The sequence below is a fragment of the Epithele typhae genome, assembly GCF_022376455.1.
Source record: "Epithele typhae strain CBS 203.58 chromosome Unknown BXZ73scaffold_100, whole genome shotgun sequence".
In the NCBI taxonomy this organism is placed as follows: Eukaryota; Fungi; Basidiomycota; class Agaricomycetes; order Polyporales; family Epitheliaceae; genus Epithele; species Epithele typhae.
Genome location: NW_025954291.1, coordinates 76,631 through 94,858, shown reverse-complemented (window position 1 = coordinate 94,858; position 18,228 = coordinate 76,631). Strand labels below are relative to the sequence as shown.

Sequence of the window (18,228 nt, the reverse complement as noted above, 5' to 3'; positions counted from 1 at the left end):
TCGCAAGGAGGAGCAGGTTCACCCGGGGAGAATGCTGTGTTACATTCTCCTCGAAAGTAAATCTGCACCTCCGCGCGGTGACGCACATTCAGACGAGGGTCTGACAGCAGCCACCGCCGCCAGCGAGCCCGGTGAGCTTGATGCTCGCGGACGCTCGCAGGCACGTGCGCGAAAGGGAAGGTAGCGTATACACACCTCAACAGATGAGCCAGGGGGCGGGCCGGAAGGAAGGGGCGGGGGAGACCCGGGCGGGGGACGCACTTCGCTCGAATGAGTCTGGCTGGTTGGCATTGTGATCGGGCGTCCTCGAGGGGGTGTTGAAGTATCTACCGAGTTAGGGCGCTAGTGCACGACGACATGAGTTCCGTCGAGTGAACACAAATACAATCACAAGGAGTAGCAGGGTCGCCCGGGGGAATGCCGTGTGACATCCTCCTCGAACGTACATCTGCACCTCCGCGCGGTGGCGCACATTCAGACGAGGGTCTGACAGCAGCCACCGCCACCAGCGAGCCCGGTGAGCTTGATGCTCGCGGACGCTCGCAGGCATGTGCGCGAAATGAAAGGTAGCGTATACACACCTGAGTGTAGCGAGCTTGAGAGCGAGCACAGCGAGGGTGTGGAAAGAGTAGTGTAGAAAGACTAAGTGGACGAACGACGCAGACGCCCGGGCAATGTTCGTGGGGAACGCGTCACGCGTGGGCCCACGTGGCACCGCGGTGATGACGCGCCGCGCCGGCGTCAATACACCTCTTCGCGGAACCAAATCCCTCCTCGGCGACCATCGACGAGACCGAGGCGATCGGCCCGCCACAACCGCGTCCGGCGCCGGGTTCAATCCCGAGCGAGGCCGGTTTATCTTGATCTGTCCTGTAGCGCAGCTGTGATATGCAGCGGCCGCTCGGAATCAGCCCCGATGGAGATGCACAGTGCGCATCACGGCGCGATCAGCACGATCCACGGTGAGCGTGCCTTGTGCGAAGGAGCGACCCCCTTTTTAACGCAAGTACGGATAGGGGGACTAGGATGCCTGAAAGACGGCGGGCCTTGAGAGGCGTCTGCGTTACTGTCGGACTAGCACACGTGTCGGCTAGTTAACTATGAATGATAACCCACTCTAGATGTTACACGTAGCCAGGAAGTGAGTATAAGAGATATCCTAGGCGGGGCTTTACCTTTTTAGGAGCCATGCTGCACGCGCGCGATATCGCCGTTCGGCGCTTATCTCTTTGCCTGACGGAAAGCCCGACTGTAGCGCCTCGCAAACCGACCACGCCCGCCCGACCGCCTTTGAAATCTCACGTCTCGCCTGAAAAATCCGTTCGCGCTCCATGTCCAAAAGATCTCACAAGCGTAAGGGCACCAGCTCGAACATCTACGACATCTTCAATACGACCAAACCCATCCCCGCCGCGTTCTCACCTGCGAAGCGCACAGTCGATCTTCCTGAGGGATCAACCTCCCCAAAACGCCGTTCAAATCCTGAAGCAGTCCTACTTGATAGTGTCCGCGTCGCTCCACCCCGAAATCAGGAAAGTGCCACCACCCATCAGCGCGCCCGTGAACCGGCGGCTTCCGCCGTGCCTTCCAGTGCACACAACCCCTCCCCTTCAAGACCTCCACCTCAGATAGAAGACGAAGACGAAGCGGAAGACGGACAACAGGATGACATGCACGACCGAGAAGATCCCCTGGACGGAGGTGCAGACGCTACTGATGGGGTGAAGAAACCGCGGAGACGGGCAGCCCCGGGAACAAACAACACCATCGTGAGTGCCCGTCCACGGTTTACATCTTCCCTTTCTCATTCGGTGAACCAGGCCCCAAGCAAGCTGGGGGAAGAATTCATGAAAAATTCTCCCGAGGCGTATGATTGTATGCTCGAGCGATACGCGCCTCCGTCCACCGACGATCTGTGTTTCGGATGCTACACAATGTTCGGGCGGAAACGTACGCTTCCCGAGAAGCTTCGCCGTTATCGGTGCGAAGACTGCATCGATCACCCAGACTTCTGTGCCGGGTGCGCGAAGATCGTACATACCATGGTACCTTGGCATCACCTCTGGAAATGGAGCGACAATGACCAGACATGGATACCTACAACCTCAACCGACATCGGGGTGGTCATCCGCATCGGTCACAAGCCTTGGGAGCTCTGCGAAAAGCCTCAGGCGAAGAAGACCCCCCTGACGGTGGTGCACGAGCGAGGGATCATCGAAAAGGTCGACTTTCAGCACTGCGCCTGCTCAAGACAGACGAAGTCGCTAAAGTTCCTCCGCGTCGGCCTATTCCCTGGCTCCTGGTCCGCTGATGGTTCACCCAGAACCTTGTACACCGTCAGGGCCCTGGAGATGTTCGACGCCCACCTGTTTCAGGCGCAATCGAGCGTTCACGAGATTTTTCTCATCCTGAGGCGTCTGAGCAATCGCGTTCTACCTTTTGAGGTTTCAGTGAGTGATATCTCTTGCTCATGCTGTACATTGGACTGACAGAGGGCGGGGCATTAGGACCGGGAGCGTGAGCTGTTCCGTGCGCTGCGCGAGTACGGCTTTCTGGAGGCCTGTATATATCATGGTTACCGGCCCGGGAGTGGGAGCGTCTTCAACGCGTTAGTAACTCTGTGCGCAGCGTGCCCGCACCCAGGCAAGAACATGCGTCTGGACTGGGAGCTGAGGGACAAACTATACGAGTAAGCCGCCCCCTGTGAGAATAGGGTTAGGGTTGACGTCGGCACAGGTACCTCGACGACTTGGTTCTGGAGACCGACGGACACTTTAAGCACTTCTCCAGACCAAAGCCTAGAGACGACAAGGAGCAGCCTTTCACGAAGGAGATATCATACCTCGGGAATGGCAACGACCTGCAGACGCACCTGGCGAAGGTGGGCAAGACGGAAAAAGAGGTACGTGCGCTCGTGTACACCAAGATATGATGTTTCTGAGCAAGGCGTTGGTCCAAAGCCTTCCAATTGCAACAACTTCAAGGCGACCGGGTATACGGGACATGTCGGGAACGTGACCGGGATCGTCGCTGTCTTCTGTAGACACGGAGCCATCATCGGAGGCAGCGTGATGAATTTGAATAAAGGGGAGAGGTGAGCGCTCAAGCATGGATATCCTCGAGTGCCAGTGTCGTCTCAACGATGCGATAACGTCCAGCTTCTCAATCGTACACTTCAGCCTTGCCTCGGCTTTGCGTCCGTTTCGCGCGCTGAAGCGCGTCCGGCTTTACTATGATGTCGCATGCTCCTTAGCTATCAACCTTGACCGACGCCTCGATGATATGGAGGAGTACGCGAACGAGATACCTTCCATCACTCCCCTCGGGATCCCCACCGAAGCGCCTCCCAAGATGGTTCGCCCGCGAATTGATCCCACCCTCGGCCAATTCCACATCAACGCACACAAAGACGCCTGCCACACCGTCTTCAACCCCGCGATGAGGGAAGGTGCAGGCCACACAGGCGGCGAGGAAGGCGAACAAGACTGGGCTCTCCTGGCGCCGTTGTCGACCCGCACGAAGGAGATGAATCCTGCCTCACGGGAGGACACCCTGTCGCGCGCTGCGGACAACCTGAACATAAACAAGTCGATGATATTGAGTAAGTACACCTGCCTTCAGACGAGGCTTGGCTGACCCTGAACCCAGATAAATATTTGGGAACGATGTTGGAGAAGGCCGAGGAAACCCGGGCCGAGATGAAAGCGTTCATAGACTCCCTAGAAGCGAAGATAGACAAGAGGCATCTGACAGCGTGGCGAAAGGAGCTGAACGAATGGTACGACAAGGTGGTTGATGTGAAGAATCACGACGACCTCGAGAATCCGTTTGTGATGAACGTCGACCCGGGTGAGCGAGAATCACCCACAGCTACGCTATATGCTCATGCTATTCCAACCAGATCTATCCTTCCCAGAAGCGGCGTCCGATTTGAGGACGCCAGCGCCCACACCGCCCAAAAACACGAAAGTGACAAAGATCGTCGCGGCGATCGTGGCAGCTATCGACCTTCATGACGCCAGGTGAGAGTACTTCACCTCTAGATGACGACCGTCTGACCCAAGTATGGCAGAGGACTTACCATCGCGGAGCTCGCGGGTCTTGACCCAGCCAAGAGGACCCTTCGAAAACGAGCCATGCAGAAGGCGCAAACGGTTATCGACAGCGCGCAAACCGTACTTTCCGACTACGAACGTGTGGTGGGAAGCCTGCTGCACGCGGCCATCCACGACCGCGCAACGTCGGTTGACTTCGGCTCTCCGGAGGGCTGGCCGTACGCGGAGCCCATCGAGGACCTGGAGTCAAGAGTGCACCACTGCGATGTCGTTGAGGCTCAGGCGGTCGAAGACATCTCAGACGTTACCGTTCGTCAATGGGCGGAACAAGTCGCAGCGATTCAAGTTCCGTTGCCGTCGCTCCTGCACCCCAGTCTGCGACAACACCCACATCTCCAGCCCATGGCGCTCATCGAACGGCAGCTTCGGGAGGCTCAAGCGGAGCAAGCACTCGACAACGTTCGCAAGAGCATCGTGCTTACCGCGTCTCTCAACGACCTCACCGACCCAGAGGCATCAAAGCCGCGCGAGCGCACCTTCCGGAACCGGCACGCCAAACCTCGGGAGCACCCAGCGCCACAAGAGATGCATCTAGCGGTCAAGACAGCTAGGGCAGAATACCATCGCCTCCGCAACATCCTCTGTCGCCTTGGGATGAAGCAAGACGATGATACGTTTCGGGTTTTACAAAGTCGCGATCTACGGCATTTCACCGTTCTCCACTGCCAACGCAACGCAGGCGACTCGCACCACCCACCAGGAGGCTGGCTGTGGAGGACTGTCTCGTGGGCGAAGAGTTTCGACCAGAAGGACCAGAAAGCTTTCGCGATGGCAAGTGAGTGGTTCTTCTCATCGCACGTAAAGAATGACACTGATCTCACGGCAGAGTTGAAAGTTCTCTGGTTCCGGGCGAGCACCGGTTGGGCTCGGTGGGATGAAGAAGCGAACATCCGCCTAGAGGAGATGTTCAGGACACGTGAGATGTGGGCCTACCAGAGGACATGGTGGTCCAAAAAAGGAGAAGAAGAGGAGCTATCAGGCAGCCTGGGCGCTGCGACGTACGCTAGATGGCAAGTTCATACGTTCGAGTCGCATTTGATTGACTGACACCTTGGTACGCAGGCGAAGGCTGGAATTCGACAAACTCTGGAACGATGCGGACGACAGGTTCCCGAAAACTATCAACCAGGTTCGTGGTATAAGGTTGTAGCGAACGCCCGAGCTGACGTAGACCCAGGGCCTAGGTATGCCGCGAACTCGAGCAAAGAACAAGGCCGCGAAGTAGCCACCCGTGCGTCGCTAGCCTATCCGTACCCATGTATATTCAGTGCTAGTGCTACCTACACGTACACGCCGTATGCACCTCTGACCCCGGCACGCTCGACTGCGGGACGCTCGACTGACGTCAGAAAATGCGTGCGCCTTGAAAGGCCGGTAAGTTGCCGGATTAAACGCCGAGATCTCGGGCCGTACCTGAACGCCGCGACGGATCACGGAATCAAGAGAAACGCGGTGCCGTTCGGTCATCGCCGAAGACACCGAGGCCTGTCCAAGTAGTGAGTAGTGTCGTCCTTGCTGGAGGTCGTCAACTCATGTTCGCAGGGGTAATGAAAGACCTTGAATAACCAAAACGCCGGCAAGGACCACTTAAGCGGGCCGCGATCTCGGTGAGGAACGAACGGAAACAGACGCGACGCACTGGACGCGACGCACCGCGAGACTCGACGCACCTGAGAGCACGCGTGCAACGCACGCTATCATAAACGCGAGAAAGCTCAGCCGCAAGTTGTCGAACGTCCAGCGCCCAGCACCACACTCCCGCGCTTGCCACATCGTCATCCTCCACCGACCGTCGTCTCTCGACGTCCCTCACTCCGTCGAACACATCCAGAAAACTCGGCGATCGAAGACAAATACGTCGTGCACCGTTGCCGGGTCCCCTGGGTAAGTGTCTCGCTGCGTTGTGCGTCACTGTACGAGGGTCTCACGACTTCGCCTCTCCTGCCCCTTCGTCTCTCCTTCCCCTTCGTCTCTCCTCTCTTCGCCCCTTCTGCTCCCCTCAGCCCTTCCTTCCTCCTCCTTCAACACCAACGCTGCTCCATTACCCCAGAACTCCACCACGCCGGTTTCCCAGGTCGTGACGCCCTGCCCCCCGCCCGCGGCCCACCCGCGTGGCTGCTCAGGTGAGCCTTTCCTGCCTCCTCTTCGCGCTGGGTCCTCAACAGACCATCCCCCCTCCCATTCATCCTCCACGCCTCGCGTGACTATCGCTACACTACCCCCGGTCGTGCCCCCGGTCGTGACGCCCTACCGCCCGCGCGCGTCTCACGCGTGTGCCAGCTCAGGTGAGCTTCTTGTGCCTCCTCTTCGCGCTGGGTCCTCAACAGACATCCCCCCGCTCCCTTCGACCTCGACGGCCACAAACCACGCCGCTGCAACTGCATAACTCGCCTTCATTATCGCGACCGGGACGCCCTCCTGCCTACGACTCACTCTCCACCACCCGTGCTCGTGTCCCGTTCGCGCGCGCGTCCCGTCCGCGTGGCAGCTCAGGTGAGCCTTTCCTGCCTCATCTTCGCGCTGGGTCTTCAACCGACCTTCCCCCTGCTTTCAACGCCGCCCTCCCCCACCAACGTCGGTGCACCACCCAGGCTCGTTCTCGTGACCGTCCGCCCTCGTGCCCCGTTCTCGCGCGCGTCCCATCCGCGTGGCAGCTCAGGTGAGCCTTTCCTGCCTCATCTTCGCGCTGGGTCTTCAACAGGCCTTCCCTCTCCCCCTTCGCGGCCGCCGCAACCGCCACACATCGCGCCCCGGTCCTGTTTCGCGAACGTGCACCCCGCTATCACGTCCTGCCGCGCGCGCGTCCCACCCGCGTGGCAACCCAGGTAAGTTTGTCGTCGCTCGTCTTTGCGCTAGGTCCTGAATAGACCTTCCCCCCTCTTCTCACTCTCGGCGACCACCACGACCATCGCTGCATCACCCGCGCTCGTGACGGCCTCGACCCATGTCTCACCCTCCACCACACGCGCTCGCACCCCGCACCGTCGACCTCGACTCTCCCAGCCCTGCTCACTCGTTCTTCTCTCTCGCCGACACGCTCATTATGCCGCCTATGGCAATGGAACACCGCCAGGTGAGCGTGTTCATATTCGTACTCAACTACGTGTCCGATAAGGTGGATCATCTGGCGCAGACCTTGTACCAGATTATGCGGGGTCCGTATATGGATATGGAGGTCGCACTAGTATGTGAGGTACGTATTCCGGCTTCATTGCCACGACGATGCGCTAACATGTGCGCTTCAGGCCATCCAGAACGGCCTTGGAGGTCGCATCAAGGTGAAGAAGAACAACGGCGGGAGCCTTACGTTCCCCCATGGCCGCTGTAGGTTCTTACATCGGACGACCGTGAGTTGGGGCTGGCACCCGGTAAGTCGCATTCTATTACGCGCGTGAGGGCAAACTGACGGAGCGTTGCAGGATCATGGCGGCGGTGGCAAAGGAAAGGGCAAGAAAAGGTCCGCGAAGGGGAAGGATTTCCGATCGGACGTAGTGGCCGCGTGAGTGCTTCTCCTCTTGTATCTACGCGCCTGTTACTTACCGTACCGCATAGGTTGGGTCGCAAACTCATCGAGGCGCTTGGCCTGGACAACGTCCAAGGCGGGTTCAACCTCCAGAAGTGGAACCGAATCTGCGCTCGCAACTGGGTGCGCCCTTCGTAGAGGGCCGTAGAGGGCGTAGTAATGTTTTGTTTCGTAGAATGCTTCATACTATTCGTGCTCTTGCAAGTACGCGCGGGCGGGCCGTGAGATGAGACGCGTCTCCGAGAAAAGCGGGATGTGATCGACCCGCACGTCATCCAGGCACTGTGGGGGTGGCTGTGCCCGAGGAATACCTCCGCGCAGTCCCCGGCCCTTCCGCCTCACTCGGCTATCCCGGCCTGCGCGGCGAGCGTGAGGTACGTACTCACCCAGTCCGGCCTCATCCTCACACCCATGACCGTCGACGCGTCCACCAGGCACCGACGCCAGGGCTCTCCCTCGACCCCTGCGTCCTTGCAACGTTGCTCCATTGTCTACGACTCACATCCACTCGTCGTCCCTCGACACGCTAGCGCGCCTCCGCCCGACTCCTATGCATCGTGTCCTCGCGCGCGTCCTCCGGGCACGTCGTCCATCGCGCCTCGCGCGCCCATCGCGCCTCGCACGCCCATCGCGCCTCGCACGCCCATCGCGATCCGCCCGCGTTCACCCCAGGATCGATACGGCAGCCTCCGCGTGGAGACGAAACGCATCTGGACGCGCCGCGCGTTCCCGTTCGCCCTCGATCTTGCCTTTTCTACGCTCGTCATCCTCCTCGGTCTCGTCTAATCCGTCCTCCTCACGCACCGCGCGTTCCCGCGATCCAACTCTCTTCGCGTTCGCTCTCCCCGCGACGCGTCGTATCTTGCTTCGCCTCTCTTCTACTCGATGTCCCCGGTCCCTTGCTTACGCCGGCTCGTTATCTCGGCTTAACTCGGCCCTGAAGTTGAAGGTGCATGAGTATCGTCTTGCCCCACCTGTATACGACACATTTATGCATATGAACCGTTTATGCATAAACGTTGGTATGCATAAACGCCGCGTATGCATGAACGGGGTGTATGCATAAACACCTCGCATGCATAAACACGTCGTATGCATAAACACGTCGTATGCATAAATGTGTCGTATGCATAAACGCGTTGTATGCATAACCGGGCTGTATGCGTAAACCGGCCATATGCATGAACACGTTGTATGCATAAACGTGTTGTATGCATAAACGAATCGTATGCATAAACGGGGCGTATGCATAAACTTACTTGTGTCGTCGGCATAGTCACTTACGCCTCTACAGGAAGCAAATGATACGTTGTGTGCTGCACAGGTGAGCTGATATCCGTTGGACATGTGTGGGAGGTCATAGTTGGCATCTTGCATTACCCACAGTTGTGAGAGGATGGTCAGCTGGGGAGGACGGGAGTACATTAAGTCGACGTATTGAGAAAATATGAACGGTACATATGAAGAAACATATAAGCCGTTTTAATGGACTCATGGCGCAGCGGTAGAATTGCCTCCCACCTCCCCCTTTTGGGTTGGGTCGGGTGTTCGATTCCCCATTGCGTTGTTTTGTTTACGGACATTGACGCCTCTACAGTTGTATGCATACACCAATGTTTATGCATATATTCGCGTATGCATAATTCACAATATGCATAAGCCCGGGGCGCTCTAACAGGGGTTTATGCATATCATGTACTGCTATGTATGCGCCGGCCTCGTTCTCGCATCCCGTCTTTCCGGGGACCCCTCGAAGAAGATGCTGGTGCTCGAGGCTGGCGGCGCACACTTCAACGACGCCGCTATAGGTACGCCAACACGCTATCCGCAGATGGAACTCCCCTCAATCGTCAATTTAGATCTCCCAGCCGGGTACGGCAAATTTATGGGCAATCCTGAGTACGACTGGGCGTTTGGCACAACGGTAGGCTGACGTTTAGTTCCACGCGGCAGAACTTTCGATGCTGATGTCTCTTACCAAGGCACCACAGAAGCATTCTGAAGACACAAGCTTCTTCTGGCCCCGGTGAGCATACTTTCGCGGACCGCATCCCCGTTAAACGTTTGGCTGAACTCGCTTGTCGCAGCGGAAAGGGTCTCGGCGGCTCTTCTGCAGTCAACTTCTACATGTGGTTGCGCGCAAAGAAGGAGGTCATCAACGGTTAGTGTCCACTTTTTATCCCGAGCGCCCCGGAAACCCTGGATGGAACTGGGAGAACCACCTCAAGTACGCGATCAAGTCTGAAACGTGCGTACATTCCCGTCCTCCTCCATCCTTCCAGCTCACGAGCCACGCTTCCCCGCACAGATTCATTCCGGGGTCAAGTGAGGCGGCTGAGAAAGAGCGCAAGACACACGACCCCGCGGTCCACGGCACAGACGGCGAGTTCTCAATCCCCAACCACCCGCGCGCGGCGCCGTTCTAACTCGTGCACGACTAGGTCCCATCACGATCAGCTTCCCGAACATGAACAGTGGGTTGGAGATCGCAATGCAGGACTCGCTCGAGACCCTCGGCTTCCCGCGCCTGCGCGGCCTCCAGTCGGGCACCCTAGTGGGCGCTGGGATGGCGGCGACGAACATGGACCCGCGCGCGAACACGCGCACGACCTCCCAGACATATCTCAAGCCCGCGGTGGGCCGCTCGAACCTCAAGGTCCTCGTGAACGCGCCTGTTGCCCGAGTGCTCTCGGCACCCGCTGAAGACGACCAGTTCGTGGCGTCGGGCGTGGAGTTCTTGTTCGATGGCCAAACGCATGTGGTCTCGACGTCGTCGAGCGGAGAGGTTATCGTATCTGCCGGGTGCGTTTGCGTCATAGATATGAACCTTGTTGCTGGACTGGGCGCTGATATGGCATTCGTAGAACGCTGAAGTACCCGCAACTTATCTTGGAGCTTTCGGGGGTCGGCGACCCGGCTGTGCTGGAGAAGATCGGAGTCGAGACCGAGGTTGCACTCCCTGCCGTTAGCACGAACGTTCAGGAGCATTTATTTGCGGGAATTGCGTACGGTAAGCATGCATTTTCCCTATGCAGTGATCTCCGACTCACGTGGCGGTGTTGTAGAGCTCAACGAACCCGAGAAGTACAACACGATCGACGAGCTGGCAGACCCCGCAAAAGTCGCGGAACACATGGCTCTCTAGTACGTCCTACTCACCTCTCCCGCACCAGCTCCACATCTGAATCTTCGCCGTTCAGTCCCGAGGGAAAAGGCCTCTTTACACTCGGCATATCTTTGATGGCCTGGTCATCCCTGAAGGCGATCTCCTCGCGCGCCGCAGAGATAGAGTCGACCGCGCCCACCACTAGCGCCATTCCCGGTTTGACGGAGCAGTACGCGGAGCAGCACGCGCGCGTCGCCGCGGGCGGCGCGGGCCCCGAGTACACCACCATCTCCGGCTTCTACAGTTTCCCCAGTGCGTCTCCCACCCCCGTCCGGCGTTGGAGCGCAGTGCTGACGACGCCCACTCAGACCCTCCGGCGACTCCTGGTGCGAAGCACGTCACTTCAACCGACCCTTCTCGCGCGGGACGATCCACGCGGTCTCCGCAGACCCGCTTGCGCCGTCCGCGATTGAACCGCACTACTTCGAGGAGCCCGTCGGTGCGTCGTCGTATCTCACCCTCAGCGTTTCGGACGACGGGTTGCCGACCAGCCCTCGCAGACCTCGCCACATACGTCGAGCAGGTCAAGTTCGCGCGCCGCCTCGCGCAGACCGCGCCCTTCTCCGACGTCCTCAGGAAGGAGCTCAACCCCGGGCCCGCGGTCGCCTCCGACGCCGACATCGCGCTGTGGCTCAAGAGGCACATGACGACCGTACACCACACCGCTGGCTCGTGCCCGATGCTCCCGCGCGACAAGGGCGGGTCGTGGACCCTGAGCTGCGCGTGCACGGGACGGAGGGGCTGCGTGTCGTCGACCTGAGCGTGGTGCCGCTCATCCCGAGCGCGCACACACAGAGCATGGTGTACGCGATCGCGGAGCAGGCGGCGGACATCGTCAAGGGCGTGTTCGTGGCGTGATCCTTTAGTGCTCTCGTGAAAACTAGTGCATCGAATATGAACAAGGATTTGCAGACGTGCGATTCGGATGCGCTCACAGCAAGGCGCATAGCATGGAAACAGGCTGCCTACCTTTGAAAGCAACGTGAGCAAGTAGTCGTGGAAGCACTCTGAGGGTCGCACGCGCTAGTGAGTATCGAGACTTGATATCGTTGATGATGCCGGCACCAGCCGGAATCGAATCGGGAACTACGGGTAGAATTACGCGCCAGCCTGCCGCCAACGCTGTGGCCGCATCTTCAACAGGGCGCTTCGTCATTGCCGGTGTGACGTTTCGTGATTTCGTGATTTGCACAACAGTGCCCCTCTCGCTCTCCTGTACTTCTCCTCTGTTTGCTCTGAAAAAAAATACAGAAGGTACCTTACATGATTTCAAAACTGTGTGGGAGCGGGACGTGTGGGATTTCGGGGTCGTAGGACGCGATCGGGACAGGTCGGAGGGTGAGGGCGTCGCGCTTGGGCTCCTCTGGGCACCGGGGATAGGCGGACGGACGGCGGATGCGCGGGAGATGGTGGTGGATAGGAGCAAACGCGTAGCGTACGGTACAGGCGATGGCGAGCACTATAGCTACACAATTACCTAAGCAAGCGGCCCGAGGTTGCACCTCTGGCGCCGAACTCCAACAGGACGGACAAGCTAAGTACAGCTTCTGCAAAATCCGTTTTGCACATCCGGTAAACTGCTAGTAGTCGGGTCGTCCGGCCTGGATGTGTTCCGGAAGGGGATAGGCTTGAGAGATCGATTGCCAGCACTGCCTCCAGCTCGGGGTTCGGGGATCGCCAGCTGTAGGGTTCGACTACATATTCCAGGCCGTCTGTAACATATGTTACTAACAAACCGACCCTCAGACGCCATTTGTAACACGTGTAAGTAACATGAAACTAATTCGAAATGTAATGAAGGTCTAGTGCTGCGGAGAATAGCCCTACCAGTCCCCATCCTTAGTCAAATCGCTGTCGGAATCCTCATCATCGGACGTAGACAGCGAGATTCGTGCAGCAGCCACAGTAGAGACGCATCATGGCGCGCAGACGACACCAAGCGACCCCTCTGAGGGTATTCCAAGGAGATGGGGAGACCACAATTGCGACAAACACTCTTCAGGATAGCGGGAGCTTGCACAGGGCCCTTTGAAGAAACGTGTGATTTTCAGTGAAAGCACAAATATCTGAGCCACTAATGTGCAGTCAACTCTGGGCTCAGGAATCAACAAGGATGAGGGCGAGTGAGCGAGTGAGCGTAAGGCTGTTTGCAGCTCCGGCTCACTTCGCGGGTATACCCGCAATGATCCGGAGCCGTGAGCCGGGGATCATGAGCTGGGCGGCTCCAGCTCTCTCCGGCTCCGGCTCCCAGCGGCTCCGGATCAAGGGGGCTGAAAATTGGCGGATTTGCGGCTCGATCCACGGGTTATCCGCAGATTCTCACGAAATACGTGTATTTATACTATCTAAGATATGTCAATCGAAAGCCATTTGAAGCAGCTTTCTAACGATATAACCTGTGTGTGAATTGGTTCAAAAGTGACTGAGATATTGATACAATGCTATTGTCTGTCATTTCGAGAGCTTTTGACGCCTGCATCCGGCGTCTGCACGCGGGAATCCGTCCCGATCGGGCAGTGTTCGGATTCGAACGCGGGTCTCGCGCGTCACTTGCCCGCCCTGATCCCGCCTCCTCTCCTCATTCCTCCTCCGCTTGCCTTCCACCCTCCGTCCGCGCGGCGTCGTCGCGTGAGCGCGCGCGGCCGTCCTCAAGCCCAGGAGCTGTGCCGTGGGGTCGCGGTGAGCTCCCGCGGCCCGGATCTCATTTGGTGAGTCTTCACCGCCCCCTATGCTCCCCGCGTCGCCTCCCCCTTCCAGTTTCCGTCCGCGCCGACAACTCCCCCGACCTCGCGCCCTCCACCGTCCGCATTCTCCATCGTCCGCGTCCTCCGCGTCCTCCGCGCCCGCCTGCGCTCTCCCGCCCACCTTGGCCGTCTATCCGCCACGCCCTCGCCGCCTCATCCCTTGCCCGCGTCACCCTCGCCCTTGCCCACGTCGCCCACAAGTCCCGCGTCGCCCGCGATGCTCGATCCTCCGTCCTCGCAGCATTATCGTGACCCCACAGAACGGCCGCGTGCGCTTGCGCGGTGAACTCCCTCTGGTGAGTCCTTACCTGCCCCTTTGCTCCCCGCGTTGCCTCCCGCTTCCCCCAGACGACCCTCAGGCTCGCCCTCTCCGCACCGTCCTCAGCGTCATGCGTCTCCCGCGTCTCCCGTCTCGCCCGTGTCAAGCGTCTCGCCCGCGTCGCCCTCGCCCACAGCCCGCATCGTCCACGCGGCGTCATCGCGCGCGTGCGCCGCGCCGTTCTGTGGGGTCGCGGTGAGCTCCCGCGGCCCCGATCTTCTTCAGTGAGTCCTCCTCGCCCTGCTTCCCGCGTCGCCTCCTCCTCCCCCACGCTAGCAACGCACCGGAACCCCTCCCGGACGACGCTAGCCCTCGCCCTTCCACCACGCTCTCTCGCCTTGACCTCGCCCGTGTCGCCCCTGCCACGTTCGCGTTTCCCCAGCCCTCGATCTCGCGTCCTCTGTCCTGGCCTTCCTTGCCGCCTCTGTGTCCGCGTCCTCCTGCCCTCTGCCTTCCCACCCGCGCCCTCGCGCCCTCACCCTCTAGCCCCCGCGTCGCCCTTGCCTGAGTCGCCCTTGCCCGCATCGGCCTCGTCTCCCCCGCGTCTCCCTCGTTTCCCTCCTGCCCCACGTCGCCCGCATCACCGACGTCCCTGCGTCACCACACTCTCCGTCCACACGGCGTCATTGCGCTCGCGGGCACGGCCGTTCTGTGAGGTCGCGGTGAGCTCCTGCGACCTTGATTTCCCTGGTGAGTCCTTCCCTACCTCCATTCCCCCGCACTGGCAGCCCTCGCTGGCCCCCTCCCCAGACGACCCTCGCCCTCTGCCTCGCGCTCTCCATCTCAGCCTCTCCCATATTGCCCGTGTATCACCCGCGCGTCCCCCACCTCGTCTGCATCGTCCACATGTCGCGCCCACTTCACCCGCCACGCCTTTGCCTTGCCCCCGCGTCGCCAGCCACACCCTCCTCCGTGCAGCCCTCGTCCTGCGAACGTGCCCGCCCCGCGCCCGCATCGCTCACGCCTCGTCCCCGCATCATCCTCACCCTCGCGCCCTCGTCGTCGTCACTCGCCGCCTCGCCCATCTCACCTCGTCCGCGTCTCGCCCTCGCCGCTTCGCCCTTCTCACCCACATCCCCCGTATCATCTGCATTTTCCCCGTGCCGGTGCATCGCCATTGTCTCCCCCTCGCCTTCGCCTGTCTCGCCCTTGCCCGTGTCACTTGCGTCGCCAACTCGTCTGCGTCGCCACTGTCTCGCTCTTGTCGCCGACGAGCCTCCCTTGTGTTGCCCGTGTTTCGCCCGCGTCATCCTCGCCAGCACTCGCGCCTACCTTACCTGGATCATAGATGTCGCCAGCTGCGTCGTCCACCTCCCCCTGCCTCACCCACATCCTCCCGCTTCGCTCACGTCCCCCACCCGTTCCGCAAACGCCCACGTGGGCTTCTTGCCTTCCCCTCTTCTCTCTGCCGCCGCTGCCCCTTTGCCTCGCAGCAACCTCTCCACTTGTACCTACATTGTTATTAGTATAACATGAATATATTTTTGTGTCCTACATATTTGGGTGATCCGTATCTGTGGATATCCATGGATCACTATGGCTTGCGGCTCTATCCACGGGTGGAGCCGCAATCCGCGGCTCCGGCTCCCGCGGTTCCGGCTCTTCCAGCGGATCTGATCCATGCGGATCTGGATCAAGCCCCCGGAAGTCACCTGATCCGTGGGTTCGGATCCGGATCATCCGTGGATCGATCCGCAAACAGCCTTAAGTGAGCGTAAGCGTGAGTCGCAGGAAGTCGTATAGAAGCAGATACGACGCGCCGCGGGGAGAGCGAGCGCGAAGGGAGGATGGATTGGAGGATCGCGCGAGTGCAAGGAGGACACCGCGGGGATAGACGCGAGAGATGGACGAGGTCGCGCACACGGGCGCTGGCGAAGGCGAGGGCGAATATGGGGGCGTGCGCGAAAGCGTGGACGTGAACGTGGGCGTGCGCGAAGTCGAAGCCGAAGGCGAGACTAGATGAGCACACTGCACGCGTAGATGGAGCGGGGATGTGAGCGCAGATAGACCGAGGCAGCATGAGCCGAAATGGGGGGCTCGCGAAGTGGATACGAGGATACGAAATAGAGCAAAAATAAAGCAGGAGAGAAGAATAAACATACGATATGAGGAGTGGGGTACCATCACGAGACAAGAACGTGTCGTCAGGCTGTGGAGGATGGGGATCGAGTGCGGGCAGGTGATGACTACGAGCGGGCGTGGGCCGCGCCACGGTGCGTCCGCGAGTGTCGCGTCGGGACTGTGGTGCTGGGGCGTTAATCCTGGAGTCCTCGCGGGCAGATCGCGACGGGTATGCGCAGCGGAATGGTCGAGATGTGCGAGGACGAGCGAGGACAAGGTGGGCGGCGGCGCGCAGGCGCTAGCGTAGTCGCGGTGCACCGTACAGCGGTCACGGCACGTGCGTATCACCACGTACAGAGCTTACCTGCAGCTGACTCGCCAAGGATAAGGATCGTGCCCCAGACGCTCCGGAGTCCGCCAGCATTCACGTAAACTCGGGGTGTGAAAGGGCAAAGCGGCGACAGGTGGACAAGCGCGGAAACATAAGGTAGTCGGGTTCCCAACGAGTGGGTATGAACATCCATCAGCCATGGACAACTACCCGATCCCGTTTCGCCTCGTTTTCCATGCAAATCAGCCTTCAGGCTGTGAACCAACTTGTTCAGTTGACCGGCGTATGAGGACGGCTCTGGGGTGCAATCGTGATCTTGGAGTGCTTGCGGACTGACCGCGAGAGGTTCGAGAGACGGAATGGGCGAAGTGCGCGAGGACAAAGGCCGAGCGCGGTCGAAGGTGTTGTGCTCGTACGTCTGCACCGTACGGCGATAGCGTGTGCGTGTCGGCGTCCGCAGCGTCATCGTGAGCCCCTGGGCTTCGAACCCCGCGACAGCCGCCTCGACGCGCGCGCGGCACTCGGTGGCAGTGCTGTAGCCCGTCGGTAACGCCCATACGAGGTGCCCGCGTTGCCGTCGGTAACGGCCATACGAGCTCGTACGAGCTCCGGTAATGTAGCCGTCAGTAACGGTCGTACGAGATGTGGGGGGCAGGTAGTTCCCCTTGATAGCTTAGTGCTTTTCCAACTCTCCTACATACCCTAGTACATTTTAATTGGTACAACAACAATGAAAACGATATTCTACAGCCCCTGGGAAGCCAATACCGGGCTGATACAGCAGGGGACGCCGGCTCCGGTAGTGGCACGTCCCACTGCCTACATTGCGCCCTACTGCACCGTACGTTTCGGTAATGCGTTCGCTACGTTCCCCTGGGTCGTACGAGCTCGGAACACTCGTTTTTATCCCTGTGCGTGCTGTGGTTGGCCCAGGGCATTGAAAACACTGCTCAGACTCGTACGAGCCTGTAGCCATCTGTCACGGTCGTACGAGGCACCTCCGGTGTGCACCCGGAATATTGCGGTAATGGATTCGGCAGATGCGCGTTACTGTACCGAACGCAGCGCACTCAATTTCGCTGCGATGCGTGCCATGGTTGGCCTGGGGTAACAAAAACGCTGCCCAGGCTCGTACGAGCCTGTAGCCGTCTGTCACGGTCGTACGAGGCACCTCCGGTGTGCACCTGGAATATTGCGGTAACGGATTCGGCATATGCGCGCGAGTGTACTGAACGTAACGCATCAAATTCCATTGCTGTGCATATCGTGGTTACAGAGGGAGGGTCAGAACAGTGCTCAGGCTCGTACGAGCCTGTACCCTGTCTCAGACAGTCGTACGAGTACCTCCGGAAGAGCGGACACCCGGAAATCTCGGCAATGCATGGCGTTCATTGCCGAAGGTTACCGGAACGCAGCAAACCTTATTTCGTCGCTTTGCGCACTGTAGTTAAGGTGGGAGAGTCGAAACAGTGTGCAGGCTCGTACGAGCCTGTACCCTGTGTGAGACGGTCGTACGAGTTGTCCCCAGCGGACCTCATTTTTTTCCGGTAATGCTTTCGGTAGATGGGCACGGATACGTTGAGAATAGCGAACTTGATTTCATTGCTGTACAAGCCGTAGTTATGAAGATATTGTCGAAACAGTGTGCAGACTCGTACGAGCCTGTACCCCGTCTGGAACGGTCGTACGAGGTGCTCCTGGTGGGTATCAAAAATTTCCGGTAACGCATGCAATGCATTGCCGGAGATCACTGGAACACAGCGCACTTTGTTTTATTGCTGTGCGTGGCATGGTCAAGGTGGCGGAATTGAAACACTACAAAAGCTCGTACGAGCTTGTACTCCGTCTGAGACGGTCGTACGAGTTGTCCCCCGGTGAACCTCGTTTTTTTCGGTAATGCGTTCGGTAGATGCGCACGGGTGTGCCGAGAATAGCGCACTTGATTTTAGTGCCTTATATGCTCTGGTTG

At 59.3% G+C, this 18,228-nt stretch overlaps 3 protein-coding genes across 3 annotated transcripts; all 3 read left to right on the top strand.

The window, feature by feature from the left end:
* Positions 1-1,331: 1,331 nt before the first annotated feature.
* On the top strand, positions 1,332-5,340 carry BXZ73DRAFT_82076 (uncharacterized protein; the record flags this gene model as incomplete). The annotated part of the gene is made up of 12 exons (XM_048023640.1): positions 1,332-1,769; positions 1,821-2,450; positions 2,508-2,689; positions 2,737-2,902; positions 2,961-3,094; positions 3,180-3,601; positions 3,622-3,849; positions 3,902-4,022; positions 4,073-4,890; positions 4,942-5,113; positions 5,178-5,244; positions 5,287-5,340. 12 exons carry the CDS (start codon positions 1,332-1,334, stop codon positions 5,338-5,340), a joined length of 3,432 nt encoding a protein of 1,143 aa, XP_047872081.1.
* A 1,719-nt stretch (positions 5,341-7,059) lies between these two features.
* BXZ73DRAFT_82075 (uncharacterized protein) lies at positions 7,060-8,424 on the top strand (the record flags this gene model as incomplete). Its single annotated transcript, XM_048023639.1, has 6 exons — positions 7,060-7,308; positions 7,361-7,483; positions 7,535-7,614; positions 7,668-7,761; positions 7,918-8,012; positions 8,073-8,424. The coding sequence occupies 6 exons, from the start codon at positions 7,060-7,062 to the stop codon at positions 8,422-8,424; spliced, it is 993 nt and encodes a 330-aa protein (XP_047872080.1).
* A 907-nt stretch (positions 8,425-9,331) lies between these two features.
* On the top strand, positions 9,332-11,662 carry BXZ73DRAFT_93041 (GMC oxidoreductase; the record flags this gene model as incomplete). Its single annotated transcript, XM_048026567.1, has 12 exons — positions 9,332-9,446; positions 9,507-9,510; positions 9,726-9,789; positions 9,825-9,886; positions 9,947-10,020; positions 10,080-10,440; positions 10,503-10,648; positions 10,704-10,782; positions 10,839-11,080; positions 11,139-11,243; positions 11,305-11,456; positions 11,522-11,662. 12 exons carry the CDS (start codon positions 9,332-9,334, stop codon positions 11,660-11,662), a joined length of 1,545 nt encoding a protein of 514 aa, XP_047872079.1.
* Positions 11,663-18,228: the final 6,566 nt, after the last annotated feature.